The sequence below is a fragment of the Fundulus heteroclitus genome, chromosome 20 (genome assembly GCF_011125445.2).
Source record: "Fundulus heteroclitus isolate FHET01 chromosome 20, MU-UCD_Fhet_4.1, whole genome shotgun sequence".
NCBI classification, from domain to species: Eukaryota; Metazoa; Chordata; class Actinopteri; order Cyprinodontiformes; family Fundulidae; genus Fundulus; species Fundulus heteroclitus.
The window spans coordinates 18,841,067-18,867,437 of NC_046380.1; the positions used below are offsets into that span (position 1 = coordinate 18,841,067).

At 39.8% G+C, this 26,371-nt stretch overlaps 4 protein-coding genes and 1 long non-coding RNA gene across 8 annotated transcripts; 1 reads left to right on the forward strand and 4 right to left on the reverse strand.

Moving 5' to 3' along the window:
- Positions 1-726: 726 nt before the first annotated feature.
- On the reverse strand, positions 727-3,701 carry cenps (centromere protein S). The gene is made up of 5 exons (XM_021321938.2): positions 3,559-3,701; positions 3,341-3,464; positions 1,260-1,293; positions 1,103-1,169; positions 727-987 (listed from the first exon to the last, which is right to left on the reverse strand). The coding sequence occupies exons 1-5, from the start codon at positions 3,583-3,585 to the stop codon at positions 889-891; spliced, it is 351 nt and encodes a 116-aa protein (XP_021177613.1). The 5' UTR covers positions 3,586-3,701; the 3' UTR covers positions 727-888.
- Positions 3,702-5,887: 2,186 nt separating this feature from the next.
- On the reverse strand, positions 5,888-7,122 carry rbp7b (retinol binding protein 7b, cellular). Its single transcript, XM_012873360.3, has 5 exons — positions 6,827-7,122; positions 6,671-6,760; positions 6,362-6,540; positions 6,179-6,280; positions 5,888-6,019 (listed from the first exon to the last, which is right to left on the reverse strand). Exons 2-5 carry the CDS (start codon positions 6,741-6,743, stop codon positions 5,966-5,968), a joined length of 408 nt encoding a protein of 135 aa, XP_012728814.2. The 5' UTR covers positions 6,744-6,760; positions 6,827-7,122; the 3' UTR covers positions 5,888-5,965.
- Positions 7,123-7,991: 869 nt separating this feature from the next.
- Positions 7,992-9,534, reverse strand: LOC118556658. The gene is made up of 3 exons (XR_004927275.1): positions 9,398-9,534; positions 9,139-9,281; positions 7,992-8,775 (listed from the first exon to the last, which is right to left on the reverse strand). It is a non-coding gene; the product is annotated as an uncharacterized LOC118556658 (long non-coding RNA).
- On the forward strand, positions 8,688-10,003 carry LOC118556657. Its single transcript, XM_036124695.1, has 6 exons — positions 8,688-8,783; positions 8,858-8,920; positions 9,007-9,086; positions 9,156-9,286; positions 9,371-9,437; positions 9,522-10,003. The coding sequence occupies exons 1-6, from the start codon at positions 8,710-8,712 to the stop codon at positions 9,596-9,598; spliced, it is 492 nt and encodes a 163-aa protein (XP_035980588.1). The 5' UTR covers positions 8,688-8,709; the 3' UTR covers positions 9,599-10,003.
- Positions 10,004-10,923: 920 nt separating this feature from the next.
- On the reverse strand, positions 10,924-25,806 carry h6pd (hexose-6-phosphate dehydrogenase (glucose 1-dehydrogenase)). 4 transcript variants are annotated; one of them, XM_036152004.1, is made up of 6 exons: positions 25,715-25,806; positions 19,123-19,319; positions 18,135-18,801; positions 17,929-18,046; positions 14,945-15,214; positions 10,924-14,034 (listed from the first exon to the last, which is right to left on the reverse strand). In XM_036152004.1, the coding sequence occupies exons 3-6, from the start codon at positions 18,774-18,776 to the stop codon at positions 12,689-12,691; spliced, it is 2,376 nt and encodes a 791-aa protein (XP_036007897.1). In that variant the 5' UTR covers positions 18,777-18,801; positions 19,123-19,319; positions 25,715-25,806; the 3' UTR covers positions 10,924-12,688. The 4 variants fall into 4 exon arrangements, with proteins under 4 accessions (XP_036007897.1, XP_012728772.2, XP_021177591.2 ...); XM_012873318.3 differs by having other exon boundaries at positions 19,097-19,319; XM_021321916.2 differs by lacking the exon at positions 25,715-25,806 and adding an exon at positions 25,446-25,708 and having other exon boundaries at positions 19,097-19,319.
- Positions 25,807-26,371: the final 565 nt, after the last annotated feature.

Here is a 26,371-nt window from a genome sequence, read left to right on the forward strand (position 1 = left end):
CAGTAACCTTAAAACACGAAGGTGCCGCTTATATTTCTGCCAGATCTATTAAAACCGGCTCTTACCGCCTTTAATATTTGAGAGAACAAAGTTCTGGTTTATTTTTGAGTCATGTCAGACTCAGGTCCTCATCCTGCAGCGTTTAGATCTAACCCTGGTGCAGCACGTCTGCTTCAGATGGCTGAATTACCTTCTCAGCGTGCAATCACGCTCTACGGACCCAATTAATTGATTTAATAGCATATAAAAGTTGCTCAAAAAACACAGACCCTTCAAGGACAGGATTAGTTTATTTGTTGGAGCTATAGAGGAGCCTTAAGCAGCCTGTTGCACTTGATCTTTACATTAAGGTAGAGCAGTCAGCCTTACACAGCTCTGCAGTTAAATGGGTTTACTGAGGTTTTGCTACAATTAGTTGACATTTTAAACACTTAATCTCAAAGAACATGAACATTTTAAGGTAAAGATAAAAAGGACACATTCATACATCAGCAGTCTGTCTTTTGGTACCAACCTTCACAGGTATGAAAAGCAACCAAGCATCAGTTTTTGCTCTGGAGGATGCTTCATACCTGCTTAAGTTGGTTTTCTTTAAACTCTTTCCAGGAAGGAGACATGGTTGACTTTAATAAGCTCCACCTGCAGAAGGGTTATTTAAAATTGTGTTTTATTGGGGTTCAAAATTTCATGTTGGAACAGAAATCTGTTTAATGTCAGATGAAGCGATTTTTTTTTTTTTTTTTTTGCTGATGTTCACTTCATGTCAAACCAACAGAGATGAGTTTAGTTTTTTTGTCAGTCTGTGGCCTTTGAGAAGCGGTCAAGCCTTGGTTTGTATTTGCATGTTGGGCGCATGTCAGCCACCGCAGGTTTCCCTGTGTCATGTCCTCATTCTCTGCTCTCCTCCTCGGTGTCTCTGCTCTTCCTCTTCCTGGAATCTCTCTGCTCCCGCGCCAGTTCTTCGCTTTTATTTTGTATGTGCTTGTACTGAAATAAAACAAATCATTAAAATGCGCCGTCTCTTGTAGAATATGTATCACATGTATAACTGTGGCATACTGGGGGTATGGCAGGGAATAACTGGGTTCTTTCTAAAACTCACCAGAGCAGCACTGCGACGGGCTAGAAGTTTCACATCCTCTGCAGACACCGTGCTTCTTTTAGCGTGTCTAAGATCAGACAGACATCAACAACTAGATAGTTCTGTGGTGTTTTTGTAAGAAAAAAACTGAATAGTTAAAATAGTTAATAAGTCTTACCTCGCAAAAGCTTCTAGATCTTTGGCAAATATGTCTGGGGAAAAAAAGAAAAAAAATGTTTTGTTCTGGGAATCATATTTACGGGGTGGAAGAATATTAAATCTGTTCCTCTTTGGCTATTCCATGAAGTGTAAATAAAACATCCTGTAGATTAAACTTAAATACAACCAACTATTTTTTCTGCACAATGTTGCATTTGAAGAAGATACAATATTACTAATTTTGGATCCACACTAGAAATCGGTCAGCTTATTTAACACTTATTTGCAATAAATTTAAAATACCGCAAAGCATGGAGTCCTTTCAGCATTAAGTAATAAAGGCAGCACTGCATCATTTACATATTACATCTTTTGCTTCACGTTTCAGTTAAAGAGGGAAATATAATGGAAGAGACTGAAACGGACAAACATGGAGCTGCATCTTCATCAACGCAAATGACTAATTAGCTTGATTATTTCTGGTCTAACATGTATAATTGTTAACGGTATAATTCTTTGCTGTTGCCTTTTCTAGCTTGTTTAACTTTTACACTGTTTTTACAAACCTGATTCAACATAATATAGTAAGCTCTTTTTCAAAATTTCATAATTTTAATGCAAAAAATAAAATATAAATACGGTTGCTCAACTACACAAGTGTAATAGGTGTTCCGATTATGTTTTAAAATTGATATTTTCATGTTTTGACACATTCTTCTAGACTCACCATAGTCCTTCACTTTTATACAGTTTCATGGCTTTTAAGAACTCACATTTTTGGATTTAACACATTCTTCAATTAAATAAAGGCCATGGCTGAATGTCAAATCTATTAAATTAGCATTTAAATTGTACAGTTAGACATTTATGTTGCCAATGGTTCTAGGTATTAATTTCAGGTTTAAAAATAAAAGCTTCGTGAGGTGACGGCAAAATAAGAATGAAGTAAAATGCTGGGTTCAAAGTCCAGGTGCAACACATTGAAGCCCCTGTTTGCCCCCCAGGATTGCATTGTATATAAAGTTCTACCCATGTTCCCTCTTCCTGCAAAAGAGGAACAGGGAACCCCCCCCCCCCTTTTTTTATTTTTGGGTTTTCTTTGGGGGGAAATTATGAGAATAATGTTATAATATAGTTCTAGTAATGCAAGACACTTTGATCCAATTTAAAATTATACATAGGCTCCATTACTCAACAGCGAAAATCCATAATGTCTTCCCTGATGTGTCACTGACTTGTGATAAATTTCAGTCCTCTTCCAACTCTTTGCCATGCATTTGTTTCATGTCCCAAAGTGTCTTACTTTTGGTCCAATGTGTTAAAAAAAATATATCACGGATCTACTATACTGTCTGGCCCACTCTTGATTATCTTAGGGAAATCAGATGCATTCAACATTTTACAAATAAAGATAAAAACATTGAATTTCCTACTGTCTCTTCTTCGCAAAGTAGCTGCTTTTAATCTCATGGAAAGGACCCCCAGCTCCAAACTCTAAAATCTGACTTAGAGACCTTGCTTATACTTGCTCAAAGAATAATTACTGCTTTTTGTTAAAGTGTGGCACCCTCTGATTGAAATACTTGCAATCTGTATTTGTGTGACATTTGTGAAAAATCACCCTGATTTGCTAGTGCTAGTTTGTTCTGTTTTATGTGCATTTTTACCTTTGTTTAATAATAATAAAAAAAAAAACTGAACAATACTATAACTGTACAATTTGAACTGTGAAATGAACTCTGCTGAACAAAGTTTTATGACAAAAATAAATAAATATAAAGTCATAACATCAAGTCGTATTTATTTCAAAGAACTCAAGAAAAAGTGCAGCATTTTCTCCCTGCGCTAAAAACGAGCAATGTGGAGCACCTTGTAAATTTATACCTAGGCGTCGTTTTCACAAATAAGGAAATAAATCTTTTTAGCACATCAGCATCAAATCATCTCGCGACCCTCACCATGGCAACCTCCCTTTGAGACATCCGGTCAAACCGTAAGAGGCTGCAGCTGTCTGGTGTGACAGTAAAGTTGGGGGGATTTGTTTTGGTCTGCTGGGACTAAGCTTTAGAAAACCAGGTTTAAGAAAACTCGGAAACTCACCGCACTCTCTGAACGCGGTCTCGGCTATGGCTGCCACGGTCTGCCGGCTGAACTCCCTCCGGTGCTCCTCTCCGAGCTCCCGACACATGCAGCCCACCGTGTAGTGAACCGCTGCCTTCAGCCCCTGGATGTGAGGACACGTCGTTACGCCCTTCTGCTGTAGCTTCAGCGTCTCCTGGCTACGGTGGTGCCGACGGTAACACCCACACCACTCTTACCTGACGGGTTTCCTCGTCCTTTAACATTTCTGAGCGGCTGTGGCACAATGAAGTTCACGGTTTTGTGGCCGACGACACAAAAACAAAAACTCGCGGCTAAAACCGACGACTCCGCTTTCTGAGTGGATAATTTAACAGCGCCCCCACGCGGTTGGAGTGATGAACTGCAAGTCGGGGGTGGGGTCACATTCAGTGGCGCTTCCAGAAATGTTTCATATTGGTGGCACATGGGGCCACTTAAACTCTTAGGGTGGCACACTGAAACTGAAAACTGTAATTTCAGGATTTTATTCTGAAATTACATTAATTACATGAAATTAAATTAAAGCTGCCTGTATAAAACTATCTTAAAGTCTTAAGTGAACGCCTACTTATATCTTTTGGTTTATTGTCTGATTATTTTTAATGTTACTAATGATCTAATGTGCATATACCACTGAGCTATATAATACACTGGAGTGCTGATTTTGCCGAAAAACTGAAGTCACTGGCCGCCATCTTGCTACTCCCTACTCTCACAGAATCCCATAGGATTTGGTTGCAACAAGAAGAAGTTTTCTGGCTGTGTGAAAACGTTTCACAGGTAATTCTACAGTCAGTGGATGTACTAACACTATCAACTACTAGGAAATTAGATGCTGAAATATTTTACGTTATTCATATATATATATATATATATATATATATATATATATATATATATATGTGTGTATATATGTATATATATATATATATATGTATACATATATGTAAATATATGTTTTTGTATATTATTTATATATTTATAAATGTTATATATATATATTTAAATGGATAAAATGCAAAATATTTCAGCACATGACTTTCTCAGTACTTGATAGTGTTAGAACATAACAAATATGTCATTTGACATTTTAAAAGTTTTAAGCCCCCCCTGAACATGAGAAAATCCTCGATATTCAATGCTGTAGCGCACATATTCCCTAGTTACTGGGGGAAAATAGGGTGTACCAATATGGCGCCTGGTGGCTTCAAAGCGACTCCAGTGTATAATATAGCTCAGTGATCCATACTCCAGTCTAGAAGGTGGCGGTAATGCACATAAAAGTTGTTTGCCAACCGCCATAAAAAAAAACAAGAAGAAGAAGAAGAAGTTATAGCTCAGTGGCATAGACCAATAACAGAACAGTTAAAATTTTGAGTTGAGCAACAATTCCTTTTTATTGTCAGGTCCTTATTTCATGCAGTAATTAACAGTTTCTGGTTTTAAAGGGGGATATTTTCCACCTGACTGTTTTCCAGCTCTGTAAGGGGGACCCCCACCCCCTGCTGATCATCATCATTTCCAGCCAGGTCATACGCCACCTGACTGGTGAAGAGAGGACCTTGGGTTAATTTTTAAATTTTTATTTAATAGACTGTCCACAATGACCAGGTTCCTTCAACTCCAGTCCTCGAGGTCCGGTGATTTTTTATGCATCTCTGCTTCAACATACCCGAATCACATAATCAGGTCATCAACAGGACTCTGGAGAACTGACTGCATACTGAGGAGGCAATTCTGCCATTTTATTCAGGCGTGTTGGACCAGGGACACATCTAAAGATTTCAGGACACCAGATCTCGAGGACCGGAATTGAAGACCCCTGCTTTAGACCAATTATCGCAGACTAACTTTAAATTTGCAAATGCTGTTATAGCCCAAGGCTCTTACTCTTCTGCTTGAGCTCCAGGTTAATTGGTGTTGATTGGAAGTGGAGGTAGCTGGCCAGGGTCTTCCTCCCCCCTCCTCCGTGCATTTAATTGGTTGTTTTAATTTTTCTTTGTTGCATAAATCTAATCTACCATGCTTCATGTCTCATTTCCATGTATGGGTTCTCTTCATTTGTTGGTCTCAAACTAGAGTCCTGAGGACCTGCAACCTTTAGATGTGTCCCTTGCGCTTCACACATGAATCAAATGGCTAAACTACCAATGGCATACAGTCAAGCTATGCTAATGAGTTCATACTGGAGACAGGTGTGTTGTAGAAGAGAGGAATCTAAAAGCTGCAGGTTGCACTGGTCCTTAAGGACTGGTGTTTGAGACCCCGGTTCTTAAGTCTGGCTATAACAAGATCTCTTTTTATAGGTCCTTTGCTGCATTCTTAATGTGCACCATCTCTGTTGTGCTTCCATTTTGTTGGGAAATTCTACTGTAATACAGAAATTTGAATCAATGAAGCAGTTTTAAATCTAGAAAATAAATTTTTCATTACACCAGCATTTTTGTGACACTCAAGTTAAATGTAACGAATAAAATAAATTAAAGCAAAAGCACCTGCATTTGGTGTTGAAATAAAAGAACAAGATTACGGATATACTTTTTATTATGCACACATCTCCTGATGAAAACATGCATGAGTATTGCATTAACTGTAAAGGCGGGGCTATGTCCTCCTTTTAAAGACTTGCTTGCAAACGTGACCGTCACAGGTTAGCTCCTGAAAAACAAAAAAAAACAGTTTTATGAAATTTGCAGACACTGTAAAAAAACAAAAATAAAGTCCAGTAAAGCAAAGTAAATAGCTTCAATCCAAGTCCAGCATACAGTAACTGTCTTTTCTAAATGAATATATATATAAAAAGGAGCAAAGACGTACCAGATGAAGCTCATCTCCCTGAATCCAGTGAGTCCAGCCCCTGTTTCTCTTCTCTCCTTTCTGAACACACACCAGCTTGTCACCGTCCCAGTTGACCACAGACTGGTAGGGATGGAAACCAAAAGGCTTCACTTCACAGTACATTTTGACCACGCCATTCTAGATGTTAGTTGCTCAAGTTACCTGGCACTTGCGGTTGTCCATTCCCTTGGTCACCTCTTCGAACTCCTCCCCGACTGTGAAGGAACTTTTGTAAGTTAACACAGAGGAGATGGTCTGGAAGGTGAAAGAATCTCCATCTTGTTTGATCACCTTCTGAGGCTTCAGCATGGAGGCGATCTTGCGTGTTGCAAAGTTGATGTCTGCATGGTAAACAAGGTTAAACCGTATTAACCATACCATGAGCTTGTTTCTTTAACCCACCTTGACTAAAATATAAAAACAAGCATTGCAGCATGTTACCACTTAAAACGCAAAAGAAGAAAAACATACCAAGTGCAACCATGTAACCATCCAAATTTTCATTGCTGACCATATCCCATGTTCCATTGTAGTCTGCAGGCATTTTGAAGGTCTGACTCTCTGGAAAACAGTCAGATGTTTTATAGGGTGTCAGCCTGGGGCAGGTCGTTGCAATACTCACCTTACCTTATTTGGGACACACGCAGGAAGAGAAGCAGACGGTGGGATGAAGTTTTTGCATAGCATGGAGAAAAAAAAAAACACCCTGCATGAAACCAGAAAGAATAAACTGATGATACGCTTTGTTATCAGGTTCTGCAGAAGCGGGTTGATTAGGCATCAATTTAAAGCAGGTGTGTTGAGGTGGAGAAACATCCAAGATCTGCAGGGCAGTTCCCCTGAGGATCAGGACTAGGAAACGCTGCAAACTGCAGCCTAAAAAAAGAGGAAATTATAATGAGGCTCATCTTTTTAATGAAGAGAAAGCCATTTGACTTTAGCTAGAGGAACCGTTGTTTTTTTCCTAGACCGTAGCAGCTTCCAGCAGACTGGTTCTCAGCCTTGAGGAAGGCAAAAACTCTGGATTCCCCAAAACAAAAGTGTTTTTGACTGCAACACCTGACCTGTTCAGGGACACAAGTTGGAGCTGTTCTCCCTCAGTTGTTTAGACTTTGTTTTAAGCCCACCTATAAAAAAAAATTCTACTCAACAAACGTTTTAATATTTTTGTTTAGGTTTACAGGTGAGGGTGATCAATCAAGCCATCCTTCCTTTCTGGGGGCTGGCACCCGTCTCCAAAGATATACGCACAATAATGATTATAATAAAAACTAATTAATAATGTAGAAATCAGGTAATTGTATTTAAATATTAAGACAACTGGTTTACAATGTAATGTAAACCAGTTGGAACCCCTATTAGAGGACACACTACTTGAGGTGTAATAATATTAATATTCACCGCAATAAAAAGCATTTTCCTTCTTACAGATTCAGTCTTTAGGGGGGGAATAATTGGAATATCACTGCGAACATGCCACACTCAGCCCCGATTATGACTTGTGGACTCAAGAAATGGCTGAAACAGAACATGTCTAATGACATGAAGTAGGCTAAAAGATCTCTAAAAGCAACACATGTGGGCAAAAAGATCGGCTTTGGGTTGCATTTACGTTGCAGTGTGAACGTAATCTAAAAACTGCAGGTCTCACTTCTTTCTGTTAGGGTCCAACTTCATGACACAATAAGAGACTGGGCGTCCATGTCAGAGTTACGAGGACATAAATGACCAAAAATAACAAAAAGGCCCACTTCACTTTTTACCAGAAAACATCTGGATGATCCCCAAAAACTTTTGAAAGGTTTGTGTCCTGTGACATACCTATAGTCAGACATGGTGGTGGTAGTATGATGGTCTGTGGCTGTTCTGCTGCTTCAGGACCAGGGTGATTTACCACAATTGATGTCTGACATCAGTTTATGACCTTAAGATAAAGCATACTTACATAATGATCCAAATGGCAAAAAAAAAAAAGTGGTCTAGTCAAATTCCGGACTTAAGTCTGATTGAGATGCTTTGCCGTGATTTTAAACAGGCTGTTCATGCTTGAGAATCCTCCAGTGTGGCTGAAATAAAACAATACTGCAAAGAAAAGTGGGCCAAGTTACTCCCCTGTGTTGCTAAACACTTATTGGCATTTATTGTAAAATCTGGCACAACCAGTTACATTGATTTGGATAAGTTTTTCCTTCTGTTTGCTTTACGAACTAAACAATCATCTGAAAATGTTATGTTTACTCAATTTGCCTGATATCAAAATTACTTACATATAATTTTTATACCATTATCCCAAAAATCCACGCAGTGCTACGAAAATATGAGAATTCGATTAGAATAGATGGTAGTAAAACATCAACATTAATGGACACAACAAAAGTTAGGGACAACGGATATAGATTGTAACGTAACACCAAAGTTAGCGGACCTGATGATCGCGGGATGAAACCCGATCTTTGCCTCGGGGCGCGTGGAGCCAGCAGGCCAGCGTTGTGTCTGCAGGTGCAGCATCGATGTTTCTCTACATGCTGGTCTTCATGGCCTACCACGGCAGCAGATGCATCCCGCTGAATCGGAGGCTGAAATTGTAAGTGCTCTTAGTGTGTGAGAGATATTAATACTGTTCATGCATGACTGCTGATGCGTGATTCTCGTTAACAGCCAGATAGTGAACGTAGTGTTCATGGTGGTGGTTCTGGCCCCTCAGCTCTACGTCATGGGGAGGTAACAGGGGATGTAACACAATTGCAAAAACGGGTCATGGGTTTATATGCAATAAGTGTTTTGATTTTTTTTTTTTGCAATTAAAGGCCAAGATCCTCCAGATACTGCAGGCAACCTCTTCTGAACAACCTGTCGGCGTCTGTAGCCCTGTCCATCGTCGCTTCAGGTGAGTCCTATCACACGTTTAGTTGAAAAAGAAAAAAAAGAATACTACTAACTTTTGCTCTGCTCTCAGGTCTTGCAGTGGTATTCACGCTGCTAGATCCGGTTCCTCAGGGCCTGTGGGCTGCCTATCATGTGTTTGGACTTTTGTCATGCGGGCATGGGCTGTGCACCGCCATCCTGACTCTCACAGCAGCCGCTTGTGTAAGAAAAAAAAAAAAAAAAAGGCAAAGAGAGTGAGGAAAAAGCTAATCACAGCATCGAAATGAGTTACTTTTATACCGACAGGCCAAAACCACCACAGAGCTGTACTACCTGTCGGTCGCTCTAACGGTCGCCTCGGCGTTCAGCACAGGTGAGGCCGGTTTTTTTATGTCCAAACTCGCACGGCTTTGATCCGCACCCCCCAGAGATCCGACACCTGTTCCTGCCCGTTCAGGTTTCTTCACGGTGAGATCAGGACTGGGGTTGACCAACAGGCAGGCGGCGACGGGGACGAGCAGAAACAACGGGTGATAAAACGGGCCCAGCTGTCCCCGCCCGCTGACATCCGATACGGCGCATTTTAAAGAATTCATGAGGGGTTCTGGGCCACCAGCGGATGGTAACTTAAAACCATGAACAAAAGAGGGGGGAAAAAAAGTGCAAGTGTGTTTTAACGAAGTTCTGGTTGTAATGCTTGCTTGCAGAAAAACTGATGTGGCGATTGTCAGACATGCTTTAAAATAAACTAACAGATGTGTAGTTTACACTGTAGGGTAAGCTGTACATACGCGTGTAAACTGTTAAGCCAAACGGATAAAAACAGATGCACTGAAAGTCATATTCAAGCACGATTAAGTTTTAATTTTCAAGCTTTACTAAAGGCTCAAGGTGTTGATTTAACATCCTTGCCCCAAAAATAAAATGTGCTGGTTTAAAAGAAGCAAATTAATGTCAGGTTTTCTAAAGGTGATTGGATTTTATTTGCGTCTAGGACCGACTTTCAATGAATAACTCAAGTTTTACCTTTATAAAAATTTCTAATTTGCATGAGTGTTTGAGGGCTCTGTTTGCTGACAAAACTACAGATAATACCTGAGCACACGGATTTGAAAGGGGCAGCTAAAACATTATCTCTTATGGAAGCAAAACAACTGAAAACCTTTAATTACAACATCAAATCAGAGAATAATTTATTATGGATGGAAAAGCAATTACTTTTTAAACTTTTATAAAAGCACTTGTTTCAAAACTGGAGGTTTTATGAGAAGTGCCAGCAGCAGCACCAACCCCGAGTTGGAGTTTAAATGTGAGATTTAATGAAGAAAATGTATTTTAAGAACGTGAGTTTTTTGCTCCGTTTCTAATTTAGCATTTTATTTCTAAGAACAGCGGGTAGTGTCTGATCGGGCCAATTGAACTTAAATTTAAAGAACCAAACATGCTTGCATTAGTCTGGAGGTAAATGTGACGCAAGCTAAAAAAAAAATATGTGAGAAAGTAACAAATCCCAGGAAGAACAACCCACTCCTCAAATGCTCCGTCTTGTTTCTGCCGTCTATCTGTTGACCAGCATGTTGTAATCTTGGGTGACCTTTGTGTTTTTAAGGCGCTATTCAAGCTGCAACAAGCTAACGTCTTTTCTTATTGATGCTGTGGAGGAACTGCAGTAAGAAAGACTCTGATCATCCCCCCCGAACAAAGATTTTCTAGCTAAGAAATTAGAAGTAATATTTCCTCTACCGAATACTTTTCAAATGTATGTTACGCGTGTGTTTCAGGTTCTCTAAAAGGTGCCACGGCCTGACGTTAAATAAAATTCATCCATTTTAATGCATAAAAGAAGATTTGAGCGGGAATATAGTACCATCAGACTTTTATTGAAAGAAAAAAAAAACACTCAAGGTGAACCTCATGAACAGCTCACTGAAATGCATGAAAGAATTATAAAAAAAAAAAAAAAAAATCACCTGCAGATTGTAAAGAAATGACCACAAAGGAATGTCTACTGTTCAAAAATCTCTGGAGCAACAAGAACTTTCATCACACTATAAATTCAGGAAAACACAATTTAAGTTGCATTGTAACCCCGTAACCAAACAATCTTAAAATCTAGAACGGCAGATTACGCAGAATCTGCAGATACACCTGAGATGTGGTTTGATTCCCACTAACAAACCAGAACTATTAGTTCTGTCTAAAACAAATCAGTCCAGTTTGTTTGGCTCTAAACACCAGTTTTCCCACCATCACACGCTATAAACTTTCTACCATAAACTGGAAAGATAGAGGCCTCTTATCTGTCTACATTTCCACTCAGCTCACTTTTTTTTTATTTTTTTTTTAGTCTACAACTGCATTCATCCACACATTTCACATAAGGTTTCTTCTTTTAATAGAAAAAAACCCAAATATCTTTTATCCATCATCTATAAACTGCCGGTACTCAAGACTTTCGCCTGCTTTTAAAGATTAGGTTTATCACCACACTGCAGGGCTTTTATTAACTAGGTATAACTAATGGGCCTCCTGGAGTCTTAGAGGGTCCCAGTTTCCATTAATCAGGGAACCTTCAGCAGTTTTCACTGATCTCAGAGCTTCTTGACTTACTTATAGTGCAGGTCAGACGTTTACATCTACCACAGGCATCAATGTCATATATATTTGGGCCTTTTAATTATTCATTTCAATAATTCTTTTCATATTTGAAGAGCCTGACTTAGGTATAGTCCATGCATTGCCAGCAGAGGTCAAGTTGGAGTCATGACTGCAGATATATTTTATTCATGCTAAAACCGCTTTTTGATGTTCGTTTGGGATCTTTGTTCTGCTGCAACATCCGACTGTCCACAGTGGCTCTTCACAGGCTTGGCTAAAAGCGATCAAGAACTGAGGAGTGTTTTGAACTGTAAGCAAGTGGAAAGGGGATGTTAGCATTACCTGTGTTTTTTTTTTTTTCAACCCATATTTGCACAAAACATCCAGAACAGAATGGCTCTAATGACAGAAGAAATATTTTTGTTGTTTAGTCCTTTCATTTCACAGTAGGCTGCAAACTATGTTGTTCCTTCATTTTCCATAAATACACAACATTTAATCCCCCAAAATTAAATATTTTAATATTCTTTTAAACTAATTTGTTTTTTATTTGTCTTAAGCTTAAAATATAAATAATTTATACAGGAGGTGCTAATAAGACTTGTATATTCTATAGGACAAGGGCAAATATGGCTCTTTGGATTTTACAGATTGTTCACCTAATGTCGCTTTCAGACCAACAAATGGGTTAGAAAATAAAATCCAAGAGACTGAACCAATTTTTAGTTTTTAGAAGTTATTGAAGTTGTATTTTCTGTCATTTGAGTAGAAATTGAATGGCTAAAATGAATAAAAGTCAAAAACTAATGCCATCGATGCCATGGTGAGTGTATGTAAACTTCTGACTGTGGTCACGAGCTCAAGGTGGAGGAAATGTTTAGTAAATTGTGATTTGTAGTTAAAGAAAAAAAAAAACTCAAGTTACTGGACTTCTGAGCTGGTTCATTGGTTTTGTATTGCTTCCCTAACTAGTGTTTCCATCAAAGCAGCTACATTCTGACTGAAAATGAGGAAAAATATAGGCCTCTAGCCTAAAAGTGCATCATAGTCTATATACCAAACCAGCCTTCCATCAGCTGGATTCACCCATGTGACGGGATATTTCTCCAGGTTGTCCTTGACTCGGCTCAGCTGGGTGACCAGCTCATGTTTGCCTTTGCCCATCACCAGAAGAGCGACGGTGCGCGCTCGGTTAATGGCTCTAAAAGTGAGGCTCATTCGCCGGTGAGGCTTGATGGGGCTCTCCGTGAGAGCCACCAGACCTTCTCCCAGCTCGTTCAGCTTCCCACCGGGGAACAGAGACGCCGTGTGGCCGTCGTAGCCGACGCCCAGCACCACGAAATGAAAGCTGGATCCGTTGACGACTTTGTTGATCTCTTTCTCGTACAGCTGGGCTCCTCCGTCCTCCTCCACGCAGAGACGCTGGTTGAGCTGCACCGGCATGGGGTGGATGTTGTAGTACGGGATCCTCACGTGGTGCAGGAGGTGTTCGTGCATGCTGTGGAAGTTAGACTCCCTCTCGGTGAGAGGGACGCAGCGCTCGTCCACCATCCAGACGTGCGTGTCTCTCCAGGGGAAGGAGAAGTGGTGCAGGACCAGCCTGTGGAAGAGAGCGATGGGAGTCGAGCCTCCGGAGAGGGCCAGGTGGAAGACCCCGCTCTCCCGCACGGCTGCCTCCGCCGCTTCCTGCATGTCCGCAGCCAGCCTCTCCACCAGCTCCTCCGTCCAGGCGGACACCATCTCAGCGCTGCGAAATTTCCCCTGCATCACCTGGAAACTGTCCGCCGACGTCCCCCCCATCTGATCAGGGCTGATTATCACCACCTCGCTGTTGTAGCGGATTTCTTTCCCCCTCAGGTGAACGTCCAGCATGTCTCCGTTGTCAGCGCCGCCGGGGTATATCCGGGGGAAAGCGCCCTTTAGGTTGCTGAGGAGTGGAGTCCATACTTCCCAGGAGGCCAAAAGGTTTTCAGTGCTTACAAAATTATTCTTCTGTCCAGCAAAGATGTGAGAGATGAGCTGCGAGTAAGCCTCCTTTTCTGTTGCTGGGGTTTGCACGTAGTAATCAGAAATCTGCAAACCCAAAACGCTGACGTCTTTGTGCTCCGTCACTTCCCTCCACTCGCCGCCTGTTAAAGCCGGTTTGAATAGATTCTTGCTGACCAGAACCGCTGGATATTCAAGGCTGCCGTGTCCAAAGTAGAAGACGATCTGTTTAGGTCTGCAGTGAACGTTGTTCTGGCTCTGAAGGCAAAAGACGTCGTTCTTGAAAAGCACGCGCGCGTACCCCACGCGCTCGTCCAACATCTTCCCCGAGATCAGGAGAATGGGCACGCCTTCGTACTGCGCCTCGTCGATATGGGCCAGAACAGCTGCAACACAATCAGAGCGTACACGGGTGCTGGTCATATAATTAGAATATCATGAAAAAGGTGATTTATTTTTCAACATTTCCATTCAAAAAGTGAAACGTGTCTCATTACACACAGACTGATATATTTCAAGTCTTTATTTCTTTTAATTTTCATGATTATAACTGACAACTGATGAAAACCCCAAATTCAGTATCTCAGAAAATTTTAATATTACTTAAGACCAATACAAAAAATATTATTTCAATAAATGCTGGCCAGCTGAAAAGTATGAGCATGTGCAGAACTCAATACTCAGTTGGGGCTCCTTTTCCCTGGATTACTGCAGCAATGCGGTGTGGCATGGAGTCATCTGTGGCACCGCTCAGGTGTTATGAGAGCCCAGGTGGCTCTGATGGTGGCCTTCAGCTCTTCTGCATCGCTAGGTCTGCCGTATAACTTCTTCGTCCATAGATTTTTTAAATCGTGAAGGTTGACGTTCTAGCAGGATAATGACACTAAACATACAGCCAGAGCTACAATGGAGAGGTTTAGATCAAAAAATGTTCACGTGTTAAAGCGGCCTAGTCAAAGTAAAGAGCCAAATCTGGACTTTGAGTCTGAGAATCTGGGTCATCACTGATGTTTTCCATCAAATATGACTGAGTTTGAGTCTTTTTGCTAAGAAGATTGGTCCAGAATAGCGCAACCTACTGTTCAGCTTCTTATTTGTAAATAAATAAATCATTTACTTTCCTTTTTCTACACAATTATGCACACTTTTGTGTTTGTCTATCGCACAAAATACCAGCTAAATATATTCAAGTTTGTGGATGCCGCATTTCAAGATGTGAAGGACTGTTAATACTTTGGTGGGCCACCGTTTATAAAATAAAGAGAACGAAATGATGGAAGAAAGCTCTGTGCTCACCTGCGAATGTTGGCGTCAGGCTGACATGCTCCTTAGTTTTATTCAGCTCCTGTTGAACCTCGCTTTTGTAGTTCTGGTACTGTCCGATCACAGCTTGATTCTTTCCTAAAGGCAGCATGGAGCTGAGGACCTCCAGCTTGTTTCGGAGAACTTCTTCACTGTTGCTCACGTTGGCAGGGAGCTTCATCGCCAGCAGAGTCATGACCTCGGTCAGGTGGTTCTGCAGGACATCTCGGATCACTCCGTACTCGTCATAGAAGGGAATACGACCTGAGGTTAAACACGACCGGACATGAACACGCATTTCCAGAAAGACTCAGCATTAATAAATACAGAAATAAAGATTTAATACACAATATGTTGTAGCTTTTGCTGGTATTACAAGTTAAACATTTATTATATATCTTAGTTAAATACATTAATAAAAAAATATACCCATTTAAGTGGGTCAAAGTATAACAAAGAATTACATGTGGAAATAATAAAATACTTGCGTTGAAATCCTACCTACAATCATATTCATTTTATTATATGTTTGGTTATTTTATGGTTTGTGTGCCACAGCCCATCATGAAGCAGATTAAACTGTCAATGAGCCTCATAAACCACTAAAATATGATATTCCACCAAACTCCAGACTAATTCAATTGACTTTAGCAACTAAAACGTAACACAGCTCAACAGAAGCAACTCGTACAACATAAAAGTTCTCAGTCATGCACTCACTAATTTTATTTTTGTAATGTCATTGTTTGAACGTGTGTCTATGTATTTTGACTGATATTGTATTTTGTGATCTTGTGTTGTTTTTTTTACTTTTCCTGCCTCAGGACGACAGATGTAAATTAGCAACTATGCTATAATCTGGCTCATTTACAATCTGTACAGGAGTATAAGATTGTTCATTAATGTGCACTATCCTGATTAAATAAATAAATAAATAAATAAATAAATGTGACGAATACAAATGCTCAATACAATCTATTTACCTACTTTTATATAGCAGGTTTATTTCTAATTCTGAATTGGCATCTAAAAACTTACATATTTACATGTGGCTAAAAAAAAGTGAAGCAGTTAAAGGCAACTGATTAGTTACTTCTACTGTTTAGGTAAGAAAGGGGTGGGATTAAAGAAGTTTATTCTTTCGTTTCAGGCATGTTTCGTATAATGGAAATATTTGCACTTTTAATATAATTGATGCACAAGTTTCACATAAAGTTTTAAAAAAAATGTAGAGTCTGCAATTTTACCAGACATGCAAGTAAGAAACGCCCAAGTCCCTTTTTGAATAACTGTGTATGTGCAAGACCATCTCACCTGCTCTTCTAATCCTTGGTGGGATCATGTAAAAAGAAAAAAACATCTCCTAAATCAATTCTGGTCTTATTTATCTCTTCTGAGGCCTTCATCTTTTTCTCAGAAACATGTATGACAGTTTGCTTCTTGCGACTCTCAGCCATGTTCAGAGTATACGGTGAGAGCGACGGAGCTATAATTAACGAAAGGCTAACAGCAAAGCTAACCCGATACATAAACACTAGAGATGTGCATGTGCAGCCAGCAAGAGGAGACCAGTAATGAGCGATCACGCACACTGGCATTAGAAAGACTGATGTGGGACAACCAATAGATAAATTAAATATCCCCGAAACTCAAAGCCGAAAAAGATTGTCCGTTATACCTTTTACATTTAACTAAACTTTTAAAATGAAATAATTTATTAAGAAACTATTATATACTTTCCTGTTTTTTTTTTTTGTTACACACAACGAATACATACTTTAATTTATTAATACTGTATATAAGTATTTTAATGTAGATAATCATATTTATTTGTTTCATTTAAATTCAATAAATAGTTATTGAACAACTTTATTCTTTGGTTTCTGACACCTCTGGCCAAAATAGGGATGCTGTGCCTTATTTCTGGCTAACTGTCGGGATAAAAAAGTTAAATAGAATTTATTTTACACCGTGTATTGTGTGTAAAAAGGATGCAACATCACCTAAAGATAGAAAATGTCACCCTGGCCAGCTTACCTGCCAGGGAGATGTGTTGCACAACTGCGTTTATATTTCCCCTGATGAATAGCACCTTTTTTTTCAGGACACGAGCTCTGACCAGAACTTTGATCTCCCTCTCTGCAGCTTGTCTGGATTAGGCATTGTCGATAGGACAGCAGGTGACACGACGGCCGAGTTCATTGTCCCTTGTGTAGTCGTTTATGGGAGCAATTAGGATGAGGTGACTGACATGCTTCAAAAGGCTAAAAGGTGCACAACCCCAGGTTTGAGATAATATTTAATCATTTTGGTGCATGCAAATGTTTTAACAAGTTATAAAAGTGCTTTCTCCCAGTATAAGAGCTGATGTGAGGACTGAATGTGTTGCAAGGTTTTTATTTGTTTACCTAAACCTTAAAATAAATTGTTTGTTTGTTGTAGTATTCACCCTCTAAAAAATGTTTAAGAAAAAATAAATAAAATCAATCTTTAAAATAAATACATTTATTCAGTGGGGGGAAAAATACATAAAGAAAAAATTGCTTTTACATAAACTCTACATCTTCCCGAGTCCTTGGTTCTCCTATATTCTCTGCACCTGAGGTCTGGAGACCAAGATGACCTTGGAATAAGGCTAATTTTCTGTCTGGAGAAACATTTTTATCTTGATTTGGTCTTATATATTTAATCATTATTCTAATTCTAAGACCCACTGAAAACCAATTTTTGATGCTCTGGCAGATACGACCAGATTTTTAAAGACTTCATGATGCCACGCACTTCTATGTATACAATAGGGAAAGAGTATGAAATGGATTCTTAATTGAAAGTTCCATCGACAGTCTGACATAAGGCGCATGTTAAAAATGCTTCTGATAAATGAATTTTATGTGGCACCAACACTCATGGCACTGATAGGGTGAAAACTAATTTAAGGTTATATTATTTAAAACAAGGCGGCGGAAACCTTTGATCACCTTTAACATCCAGAGTCTCTTTCAAAACAATCTCTATCCTCTCGATGTGATGTCTGTTCCAGATGGGATCCAAAAACTTTCTGTTCTCTATCCTGAACGGAAGTATCTTGGAGACCACCTTTACCAAAGAAAAGAGGAATAAAAAATATAAACACCTCAACGGTTACTTGGGACAGTAATACGGCATGCCTTCGATCTTTCCTTACCTGCTTTCCTAAGTAGTGGTCAATTCTGTACATCTCTTCGTCCTTCAGCGCGCTCAGGAGTTCAGTTGCCAACACTTGTGCGCTCCTGTAGTCGTGTCCGAACGGTTTCTCGAGCACGACCCTCAGCCAGCTCCCGCCGGCCGGCCTGCAGCTGCCGTTGATCTTCTCTGCGACGTCGGCGTACGCGAACGCCGGCACGGAGAGGTAAAAGAGCCGGCCGGCTTCCTTCATGCCCTCCTGCTGGAGCTGCTGCTCGATGTGCTTGGCCAGCTCCTGGTAGTCCTCCAGGCTTTTCAGCTGTCGATACTGCGAGAGCCGCAGGAACTGCTCCTTCAGGATGGCGCAGCGTTCCTGAGACACGTCCTTGGAGCAGGCGACTGCCTTCAGGATCTCGAAAAGGACCGGTGTGGCCTTCTCGGACGGGGACAGGCCGCCGGCGTAGAACGAAAAGCTGTTTCCGCCACTGACCTGGTCGACATAGAGCTGAAAGAACCCCTGCCACAGATATTTCCTCGCCAGGTCTCCGGTTCCTCCCACTATGACCACAGAAACATGGCCTGTTCTCGGAGCCTCTTTTCCCTTATCGCCGTATCCTCCGTTGGCACAAAGAGCGACGAGAAGCAGAGAGGCAGCTAAAGACATCTTCTAGTCCTGATGGACAACAATCCTGAAAGAGAATAGAGATTTTTTCAAAAATTGGTATCATTTAATGGGCAACACAAATATTTTAGTAGGAGAACATTTCATCAGCTAGTTCAAAGATGAACTCACAAGATTTTACTTGGAAATACAAATGCAGATTTTACTTGGAAATACAAATGCACACATTTAATGCAGCAGAGTTGCAAAGATCAAAATCCCTTAAGAAAACCTTTCATAAACAGGATTCAAACCAGAGCAGTGATTAGAACTATCCAACATAACCAGGATACATGAAATTTAGACACTAGAAGTTTCCCCACCTGCAACGATAGAATAGATCCTTTACTTAGAAAAGTCCTCGTTCTTTTCAGGTTCCTCAAGAGGCATCGATCCAGTCTCCAGTGCAGCAATGTGAGCGGAGGGGGTGTGGACTTTTGCTCTTTGCTCAGGGCTGTTGAGCTTCCAGTCTAAGAGCTGGACTGGTTGGTTGTTCTGGGAAAATCCTGCCCCCTCACTGATGATTTTGCAAGGGATAACAGTCCTCTATTGAGAAAGACAGAAAAAACGTAAACAGAATGGATATCTTGATTAAAATGAGAAGAGGTCGAGTAATATATCCATATAAATGGACAAGATATTCATTCATATTACCTTTTTTTATGTCTAACTAAATGCAATGGGTCCTAAATGAGCATAATATTTCTAACGTTTTCAATGGATGACAGCTTTGAAATTGATTTTTTTAAACAAAATGCTCTTTAGTCATTGTAACTCTTTACTTTTTTAAATGTTATTTGAACAATAGGCGGCTCAATGTTGTACTATTTTTTTCTATTCGATTTATGAAGCCTCATTGAAAATATTTTTTTAAGAAAGCAATTGATCGCAAAATAATTGATCTAATCTTGTTCCAATTAGAAATAAACAAAATGAGTAAAGAACGGTTAGAATTGTGGCTTTGCTTAAATTGAATTACAATGAAATGGAGCCAAAGATTATTATAATCCATTAACATTTTGCTTATGCTCATCTAATGTTATAATACATACCGTACTTTTTCATGGGGAAATCTAGTTATAAGAATAAGACTTTAGATTCTGCAGCACTTTGTAAATGATTCAGATTCAGTCAAGCTCACATAAAGTAGTTAACATAAATGAAAATCCCTTTATTATACAAGAGATTAGTGTTTGCTTACAAATTCTTTACTTATGCAGAGCATTTTAGAGAAATAGGGTTTTTAAATGTCCACTGATCTAAAGGGAGACTGAAAATTGTAAACAGTGCCTAGAACGGCCACAGGACGAAGCTGACTTTATGACCGAGGACAACATCTGGAATCCCAGCAGCCGGTTGTCATGTTTGCACAGCGGCAATGCAAACAGCAAAGGCCAAACTGCATGACTGCCTTAGCAGCTACGAGATATTGGCTCTGATTCACAAAGGTAAAAAAGCTCAATGAGAGAATAAAAGATCAAGAAAGACCAGACAGCTAAAATGATCAATTCTTTTATCTATAATTGCTGCAAAAATAACGAAAAAGAAGACTTAGGCACACATTGTTATTCTGGTCCTATTCCAATAACATTTAATATATCATCTTTATATCAACTTATGAAAAGGTGATTCATGGTTAAAAGCAAAATCACATAAAATCTCAAACTGCTTGGATGTTTGAGGAACACAACAACAAAAGAAACTGGGAAATTGAATAAATTAGAGGCTTGTTTGTCAGCTTAAAAGGACCTTTTGAAAAAAACAACAACAACCTTTGAGTTATAATATATACTTTTTAAACAAGCCAACATTTCTGCATTTATTTTTTAATTGTATGATACAATATTGTAATCTTAAAAGTGCCGTTTTATCAGCTGTATGCAGAAAATAATGGCTTGAACACATCAGTCTGTGTGAAATTAATATATATAATGTGTTTCACTTGGTGAGTCGAGTTACTGAAATAAATTAACTTTTCAATAATAGTCCAGATTACTGTATACGACTGTAATTGTGTGTTCGGGGTCCTGTGTGTAAGAGCTAGTGTTCAGATATAGCTCCAGGGATGATCCAAGTTTGTTCTCATGACTGAAACTAAGCAGCCAGTGAACTATAATACACCAACAACCAAGTCTTTGGCCCCCTTAGTAAAATACAGGATGTTTATAAAGGCCCCTTTGAATGTCTCAGATTGATATTTACAGTATATTAATGCCTAACTCCATCCCCCCAGCATAACCAATGTGGGTTTCAAATCAATGTAAGTCAAGCGTTTGTTCTAAAAAGGATCATTGCACAGTAATGTACATTTTCAGGCTCCTGTATAGTACATGCAGAGTAGTGGCAGAAAAAAAATTACACCGTGAACTTGTAATCCTTGTTATTTTACATTCCCACTCCTTGCACACTAACTAAGCACATCACAACTAATAGGGGAAAAAACAGCAAACATCATGAGAGAAGCAAGTATTTAAATTCTCTGAAGCTACTGATTTTCTATAATTTAGGGGTATTAAGTCTATAATGGAAATAACAGGAGTAATAACTAGGGACGCAACAATCAAGTGGCCGTGGTTTCAAATTAGAACAGATCATGGTTATTTCCCATTAGTGATAAGAGCCACTAACAACATTTCTCTCTATTTTATGTCTTCAAATAAAGAGACATGTTCACAGACAGAACTCTTCAGTGCTGTGTGTTTAATTAAATACAATCTAGTTGCTGAAGAGGAGTGTGTTCCTGTCACTATGTTTTAGATGCTATCCAGGAAAAAATTATTTAAACTCAGGTCTACTTGTGGACCTCCAACTTTCCAAGTCAGGAGTCTGACTTTGGGGGATCATTCCATCTATTTTTTCCAACTTGGAAGTGGGAAAATGCTGTCTAAGTTCTAAGGAAATGTGCCAACGTTCCTTAGAAAAAAATAGTATTTAACAAGTCAGACTTGAAAGAAAACCCAAAATCAGCAATTAATAGCCTAACTCTAGTAACCGGTAACCTTAAATGAATAATGTGAAATCGGCTCACCTGATATCAGAAAAAGAAGGCCAGATTTTCCTGAATGCTGATTTTTTTAAGTGGTCAAACATCTGAGACTAATGTGATAGCAACATAATTTGGGTCATAGCTTATTAAAAAAATGAAAAGGCCCTTGTTGGATACTTGTGGCTCCTAGCAAAAGCACAAATAATAGAGCTTTGAACGCTCATGGTGAGTATTTACAAGCATCATGTGATGCTCCTACTGCTTGGAAAGTTGTGCAGCTCTTGATACAAAAATTGCTTTGGGATTTTTTTTCTTGATTCCATTAAATTTTGGTAAATAAAGAACTATTACAAGTTAATTCTCTAAAACGTATTCAAACCGATAAAACTGTCACATTTTTAGACCTTATTTGCAATATTTTATTTTCTTTCCTAAGCATTTCTGAGAATTTTGGGTCACAGATTTTAATGTAACTTAATAAAACTTGTAAAACACTTTTTAAAAACGGTCACTATCCCAGTTTTTAGCCAAATCTGATCTTGGCATCATTAAAATTTTATGTCTAATAGTCTTTCATATTAAATTGATTGGCCATATAAACCCGGGCTGCTGTGCTGATTTCAGACATCCTTTAAAAAGGTGTGTAGCCACGTTATGCGTTAAGTTTTTATAAAAGATTATCATGTCCTGCTGGCGTATTAGTAGTTTATTTGTGTTTTATGCTTTGTTTTTGCTTGATTTGTTAGCAAATAAAGCCTTTCAGGTTTATTTATGATTTTAAAGGAAGTACGTACTGCGTATGGACAGCAGGGGTTAAAACAAGGAAGCGGCTAACGGCTATTAGCATCTCCCAGCAAAACAATGAAGAATGGTCCAAGATCCAGCGAGGGAAAAAACGCAAAAAATATACGACTTCAAAAGGGAAAAGACTGGAATGTCACTGGGAATACAGTATGACCGTTGGTGTTCACTGAAGTGGACGCTAAACCTGCCAATTACTCAGATGTAACCGCAGAGTTGACTGACTTGAGTAAATGTTCTGATATGAGGCTCCTAAAGTTTATTTAATTAATAATGGTTGGTCTTCAATCACGCTGAGCTGCTGCATTACTGTGAGGCATTTCAGAGGGTCAGGCTCAGCCTGGCATTATTTAATTTGATTTTTTAATTAAGCAAACCGGCATTATAATAGTTCTGCGACACTGTCGCTAGATGGTGCCACGTCTGTTTATATCTGCTAATTGCACCTGGTGCGGGGGCTATTTCTATCCACAAAAAGGACCATCAAAACATTATTAGGATAGAGGCTTAGTGTATTTAACCTTATTTTATTATATCAAATGTTTTTTTTAAGGATATAACGTGACTATATACCTCCGACGTCATTACGTGGAAGAAACGCACATGGATGATGTGAGTCACATCCTGGCCTACAGCCTCTTAAAAATGAACTACAAAGTGTGCACTCTCATCTATCAAGGACATTTTTGGTAACTTCCACGAGGTGGGCTGTGCTTATACGCAGAGTTCTCGCTACATTTCAGTGTCACAGGCCATTACGCTAAAAGTTCTCAAAATTACGGTCATTAAGACATGGAACAGTATGACAGATGTCTGAAAGCAACACAGAAAGGACAGTAAAGCACTTGAATGCGCATCAGCGCAGCTATAAACATCATGGACAACATAAGCTAATGCTAGCCATTATTAGCTTGATGAAAAGCCGTCTTCTAGCTGCACTACGCTGCGGGAATGCATCCAGAGAACTGGGAAATGACACTGTTACGCTGAAAAAAAAAATTCTGGTGAGGAACCTGTATACATCATCTCATGCAAAGGATTATGGGATTCCTTATAGCTCCTAAGCACTGGTAAGGGACATTGTGAGGTTCTTATGCTAAAGTAGCTGTGAGAGGAAGCATACAGGTTCCTTTTCCTATCTCCTTCCTTACTGACTGCACTATTCGGACAGGTGTTATCATGGTGACCGTGGACGCAGTTCTGCTTTGGCTAAAAAGTCCTTCATCAAAAAACATATTCAGATGGAGCCTAAATCCACGGTTTTCTCAAAACTCCCTAATGCATCTTTAAAGGCATACTATGCAACATTTTTCAGTTAATTAATGTGTTCCATACCGTTTTGGATGATTAAATGAGTCATTTCAGGTCGAACAAAGGTTTTCTCGGCCACCCTGGGGGTCTGTGGGGGAAATACCGCACTTGCAATTGCAAGAGCTTACGGCCCGCACACACAGAAGTCTCGCTTTATGGCAAGAACTCCATGTGTTTTTGCCCTGCCATTCACTATATGTACGCGCAAAAGCAACAAAGAACCGCGTGTTAACGTCAAATAAACATGCAAGCATATTATTTATTATTATTATTATTATTATTATTACATATATTTTTTTATGTTGGCGAGAGGCTACCGCGGCGGCCGCGGCATGGCGAGGCGGTGGCGGTAGCGTCTCGCCAACATAAAAAAAATATAATAATAATAATAATAATAAAACTGGCGAGGCGGCGGCGGCCGCGCTGCGGCTTGGCGAGGCGGCGGCGGCGGCGGCGGCCACGGCCGCCTCGCCAAGATAGCGCTGCGGGAAGCTGGATGTTCATACCTTCACTGTGTTTTTTTCATACCTTCACCATTGTTTGTACTGCCGTTTTTTCCACTTTTCGTTGCGTTCGCCTGTCTGCTAAGCTCAAAACAACCGCGCCTGGCTTGACGGAGAAACCAGAACAGCTGAGCAGCTTTACCACAGTGCACTTTTACTTTCGCCCTCTGGGGGGAGCCTCGCTGGAAAATCAACCCCGGTTGCATAGTATACCTTTAAAGTATAAATAAGTAATAATGACACCTAGTGTTTCAAATTGGAACAACACCTACACTACTGACGACAGCCTATTGTGCCGTTTTCTCAACGGTCCATTGCTGCTGTGAAACCCCACTGAATTTTTACGTACACAGGTTAGATATATATGCTGTTGTATTCTGCTCTATTTCTGGTCCACTTCTCTTACTGGCTTCTATGTTTGCAGGCTGCTGCTCTTTTGCCAAGATAAAATACCAAAATGCAGCGCTATGTTCTGGGAACCCCCGGGGACTCTCATACGACTGTGTCAGGAATCAGGAAGTAAACACGGCTACACACTGCACCAACGTCGCTCCGCACCGTACCTCTAATTTCGAAAGGAGAAAAACCTGACAAAGATGTCGTTGATGGAGACGCCGAATTGTTTATAGGGAATGCTACTTCCATCCTGGGTGACAAACAAGAACAATTTTGGTTCATTTTAAAGTTACTTAATGCTCCTTTAACACACACACCATGTCCCCCCCTTCCCTACACACACACACAACAACAACAACATGTCTCTAAGAGCGCCCCTCTCCCCTGATTTCCTACTGACGCCCCTGCCACTACTGTGGCGTTTTATCTGTAACGCTGAATAAACCTGTCACCTCTCGACAAACACTAACATTTGGAGACCGTTTCAGGGTCAAATCCTCTTAATATACCTTTTTTGTTGTTGTTGTAAAGACTATTTTTTTTTGTCGTGGATAAATGTGACTGAATGAAGCGATAAGTCACGCGAGATAACTACACTAACAGCTGCTTCAAAAGTACAAAAGCCGTGAACCAAGGTGACGATAAACCGGACTTACAGCGCTAGCGGATACGGACCATGTTTTTACCCCTGCTCATCAGTTTTATGTCCTTCACATTGCGAAATCCCGTGTGCTGATGTGTCAAAAGACAAACATTTGCAGATGAAAAGAGAGTCACCCGGATTCCACCTGCTGTCAAACTCCACTTCCGGTGCGAACACGCTCAACACAACCCCTTAATGTCACATCTGGCCTAATGTAACATAAATTAATACATATACAACTAGCGACGCATAAACATGTTTACACGGGACTGACGATCTACGTAAAAGCGAGACAACGAACCTGCACCGAGCTGCCTACAACTCCATCAAAACACGCTTCCTGTCCCAGTCACGTGACGCGGCTGCTCAGTCCACGCGGGTGCTGTTTTTGAAATAATCGTTCCCCCTCAGCTTTTTTCTCGTCACAAGTAGGTATTTATAGAGCGTATAAATATTTAAACGCGGTTAAATTCAACCTACTTAAAAAGACAAAGAGCAAAATAGACGATATGAGTAGTTAATGAATGCAATAACGTTTTTTTTTATTTTTTATTTATTTTTTTACATATACTACGAGAAAAAAAGCATGTTTTAGTAAGAATGTCTTGAGGTGCTTTTATTAACGAGTCCAGGCTCTCGAGATAATGTAAAAACACAGGAAACTTGTTCCACAGTCGAGAACGACTCAATCAAGTTTTATGCTTTGAGCCCCTGTCAGAGGACAGTTCGGTAATATTATGGGAAGCATCTCGAGCTAAAAGTTAAAACAAGATTTTAAATTGCATTCCAAAATGAAAAGAAAAATCAAAGTAATTAAAACATGAGGGTTTGAGTGATTAAATAATGTCAAAATGAGGACTCAGGGTGTCTGGTGATTGTTTTTATCAGCTGTTTACACTGTGCTGCCACTCGCTGCGCGTTATCGTACCAAGAACGCCCTCTGTTGGTTTCCTGGTGG

What these genes read in the sequence shown, in the direction of transcription:
- h6pd (XM_036152004.1), bottom strand. Translation starts at nt 18,776, where the DNA reads ATGTCTTTAGCTGCCTCTCTGCTTCTCGTCGCTCTTTGTGCCAACGGA. An exon ending in AGAGACTCTGGATGTTAAAG is followed by an intron (nt 15,215 to 17,928) that starts GTGATCAAAGGT and finishes GTTTAACCTCAG; the next exon opens with GTCGTATTCCCTTCTATGAC. An exon ending in CCTGACGCCAACATTCGCAG is followed by an intron (nt 14,035 to 14,944) that starts GTGAGCACAGAG and finishes ATTGTGTTGCAG; the next exon opens with CTGTTCTGGCCCATATCGAC.
- rbp7b (XM_012873360.3), bottom strand. Translation starts at nt 6,743, where the DNA reads ATGCCTGCAGACTACAATGGAACATGGGATATGGTCAGCAATGAAAAT. An exon ending in TGGACAACCGCAAGTGCCAG is followed by an intron (nt 6,281 to 6,361) that starts GTAACTTGAGCA and finishes CATCCCTACCAG; the next exon opens with TCTGTGGTCAACTGGGACGG. An exon ending in AGGGAGATGAGCTTCATCTG is followed by an intron (nt 6,020 to 6,178) that starts GTACGTCTTTGC and finishes TTTGTTTTTCAG; the next exon opens with GAGCTAACCTGTGACGGTCA.
- cenps (XM_021321938.2), bottom strand. Translation starts at nt 3,585, where the DNA reads ATGTTAAAGGACGAGGAAACCCGTCAG. An exon ending in GACCGCGTTCAGAGAGTGCG is followed by an intron (nt 1,294 to 3,340) that starts GTGAGTTTCCGA and finishes TTTTTTCCCCAG; the next exon opens with ACATATTTGCCAAAGATCTA. An exon ending in CCCGTCGCAGTGCTGCTCTG is followed by an intron (nt 988 to 1,102) that starts GTGAGTTTTAGA and finishes GTTTTATTTCAG; the next exon opens with TACAAGCACATACAAAATAA.
- LOC118556657 (XM_036124695.1), top strand. Translation starts at nt 8,710, where the DNA reads ATGTTTCTCTACATGCTGGTCTTCATGGCCTACCACGGCAGCAGATGC. An exon ending in CTGAATCGGAGGCTGAAATT is followed by an intron (nt 8,784 to 8,857) that starts GTAAGTGCTCTT and finishes TCTCGTTAACAG; the next exon opens with CCAGATAGTGAACGTAGTGT. An exon ending in CCTGTCCATCGTCGCTTCAG is followed by an intron (nt 9,087 to 9,155) that starts GTGAGTCCTATC and finishes CTCTGCTCTCAG; the next exon opens with GTCTTGCAGTGGTATTCACG.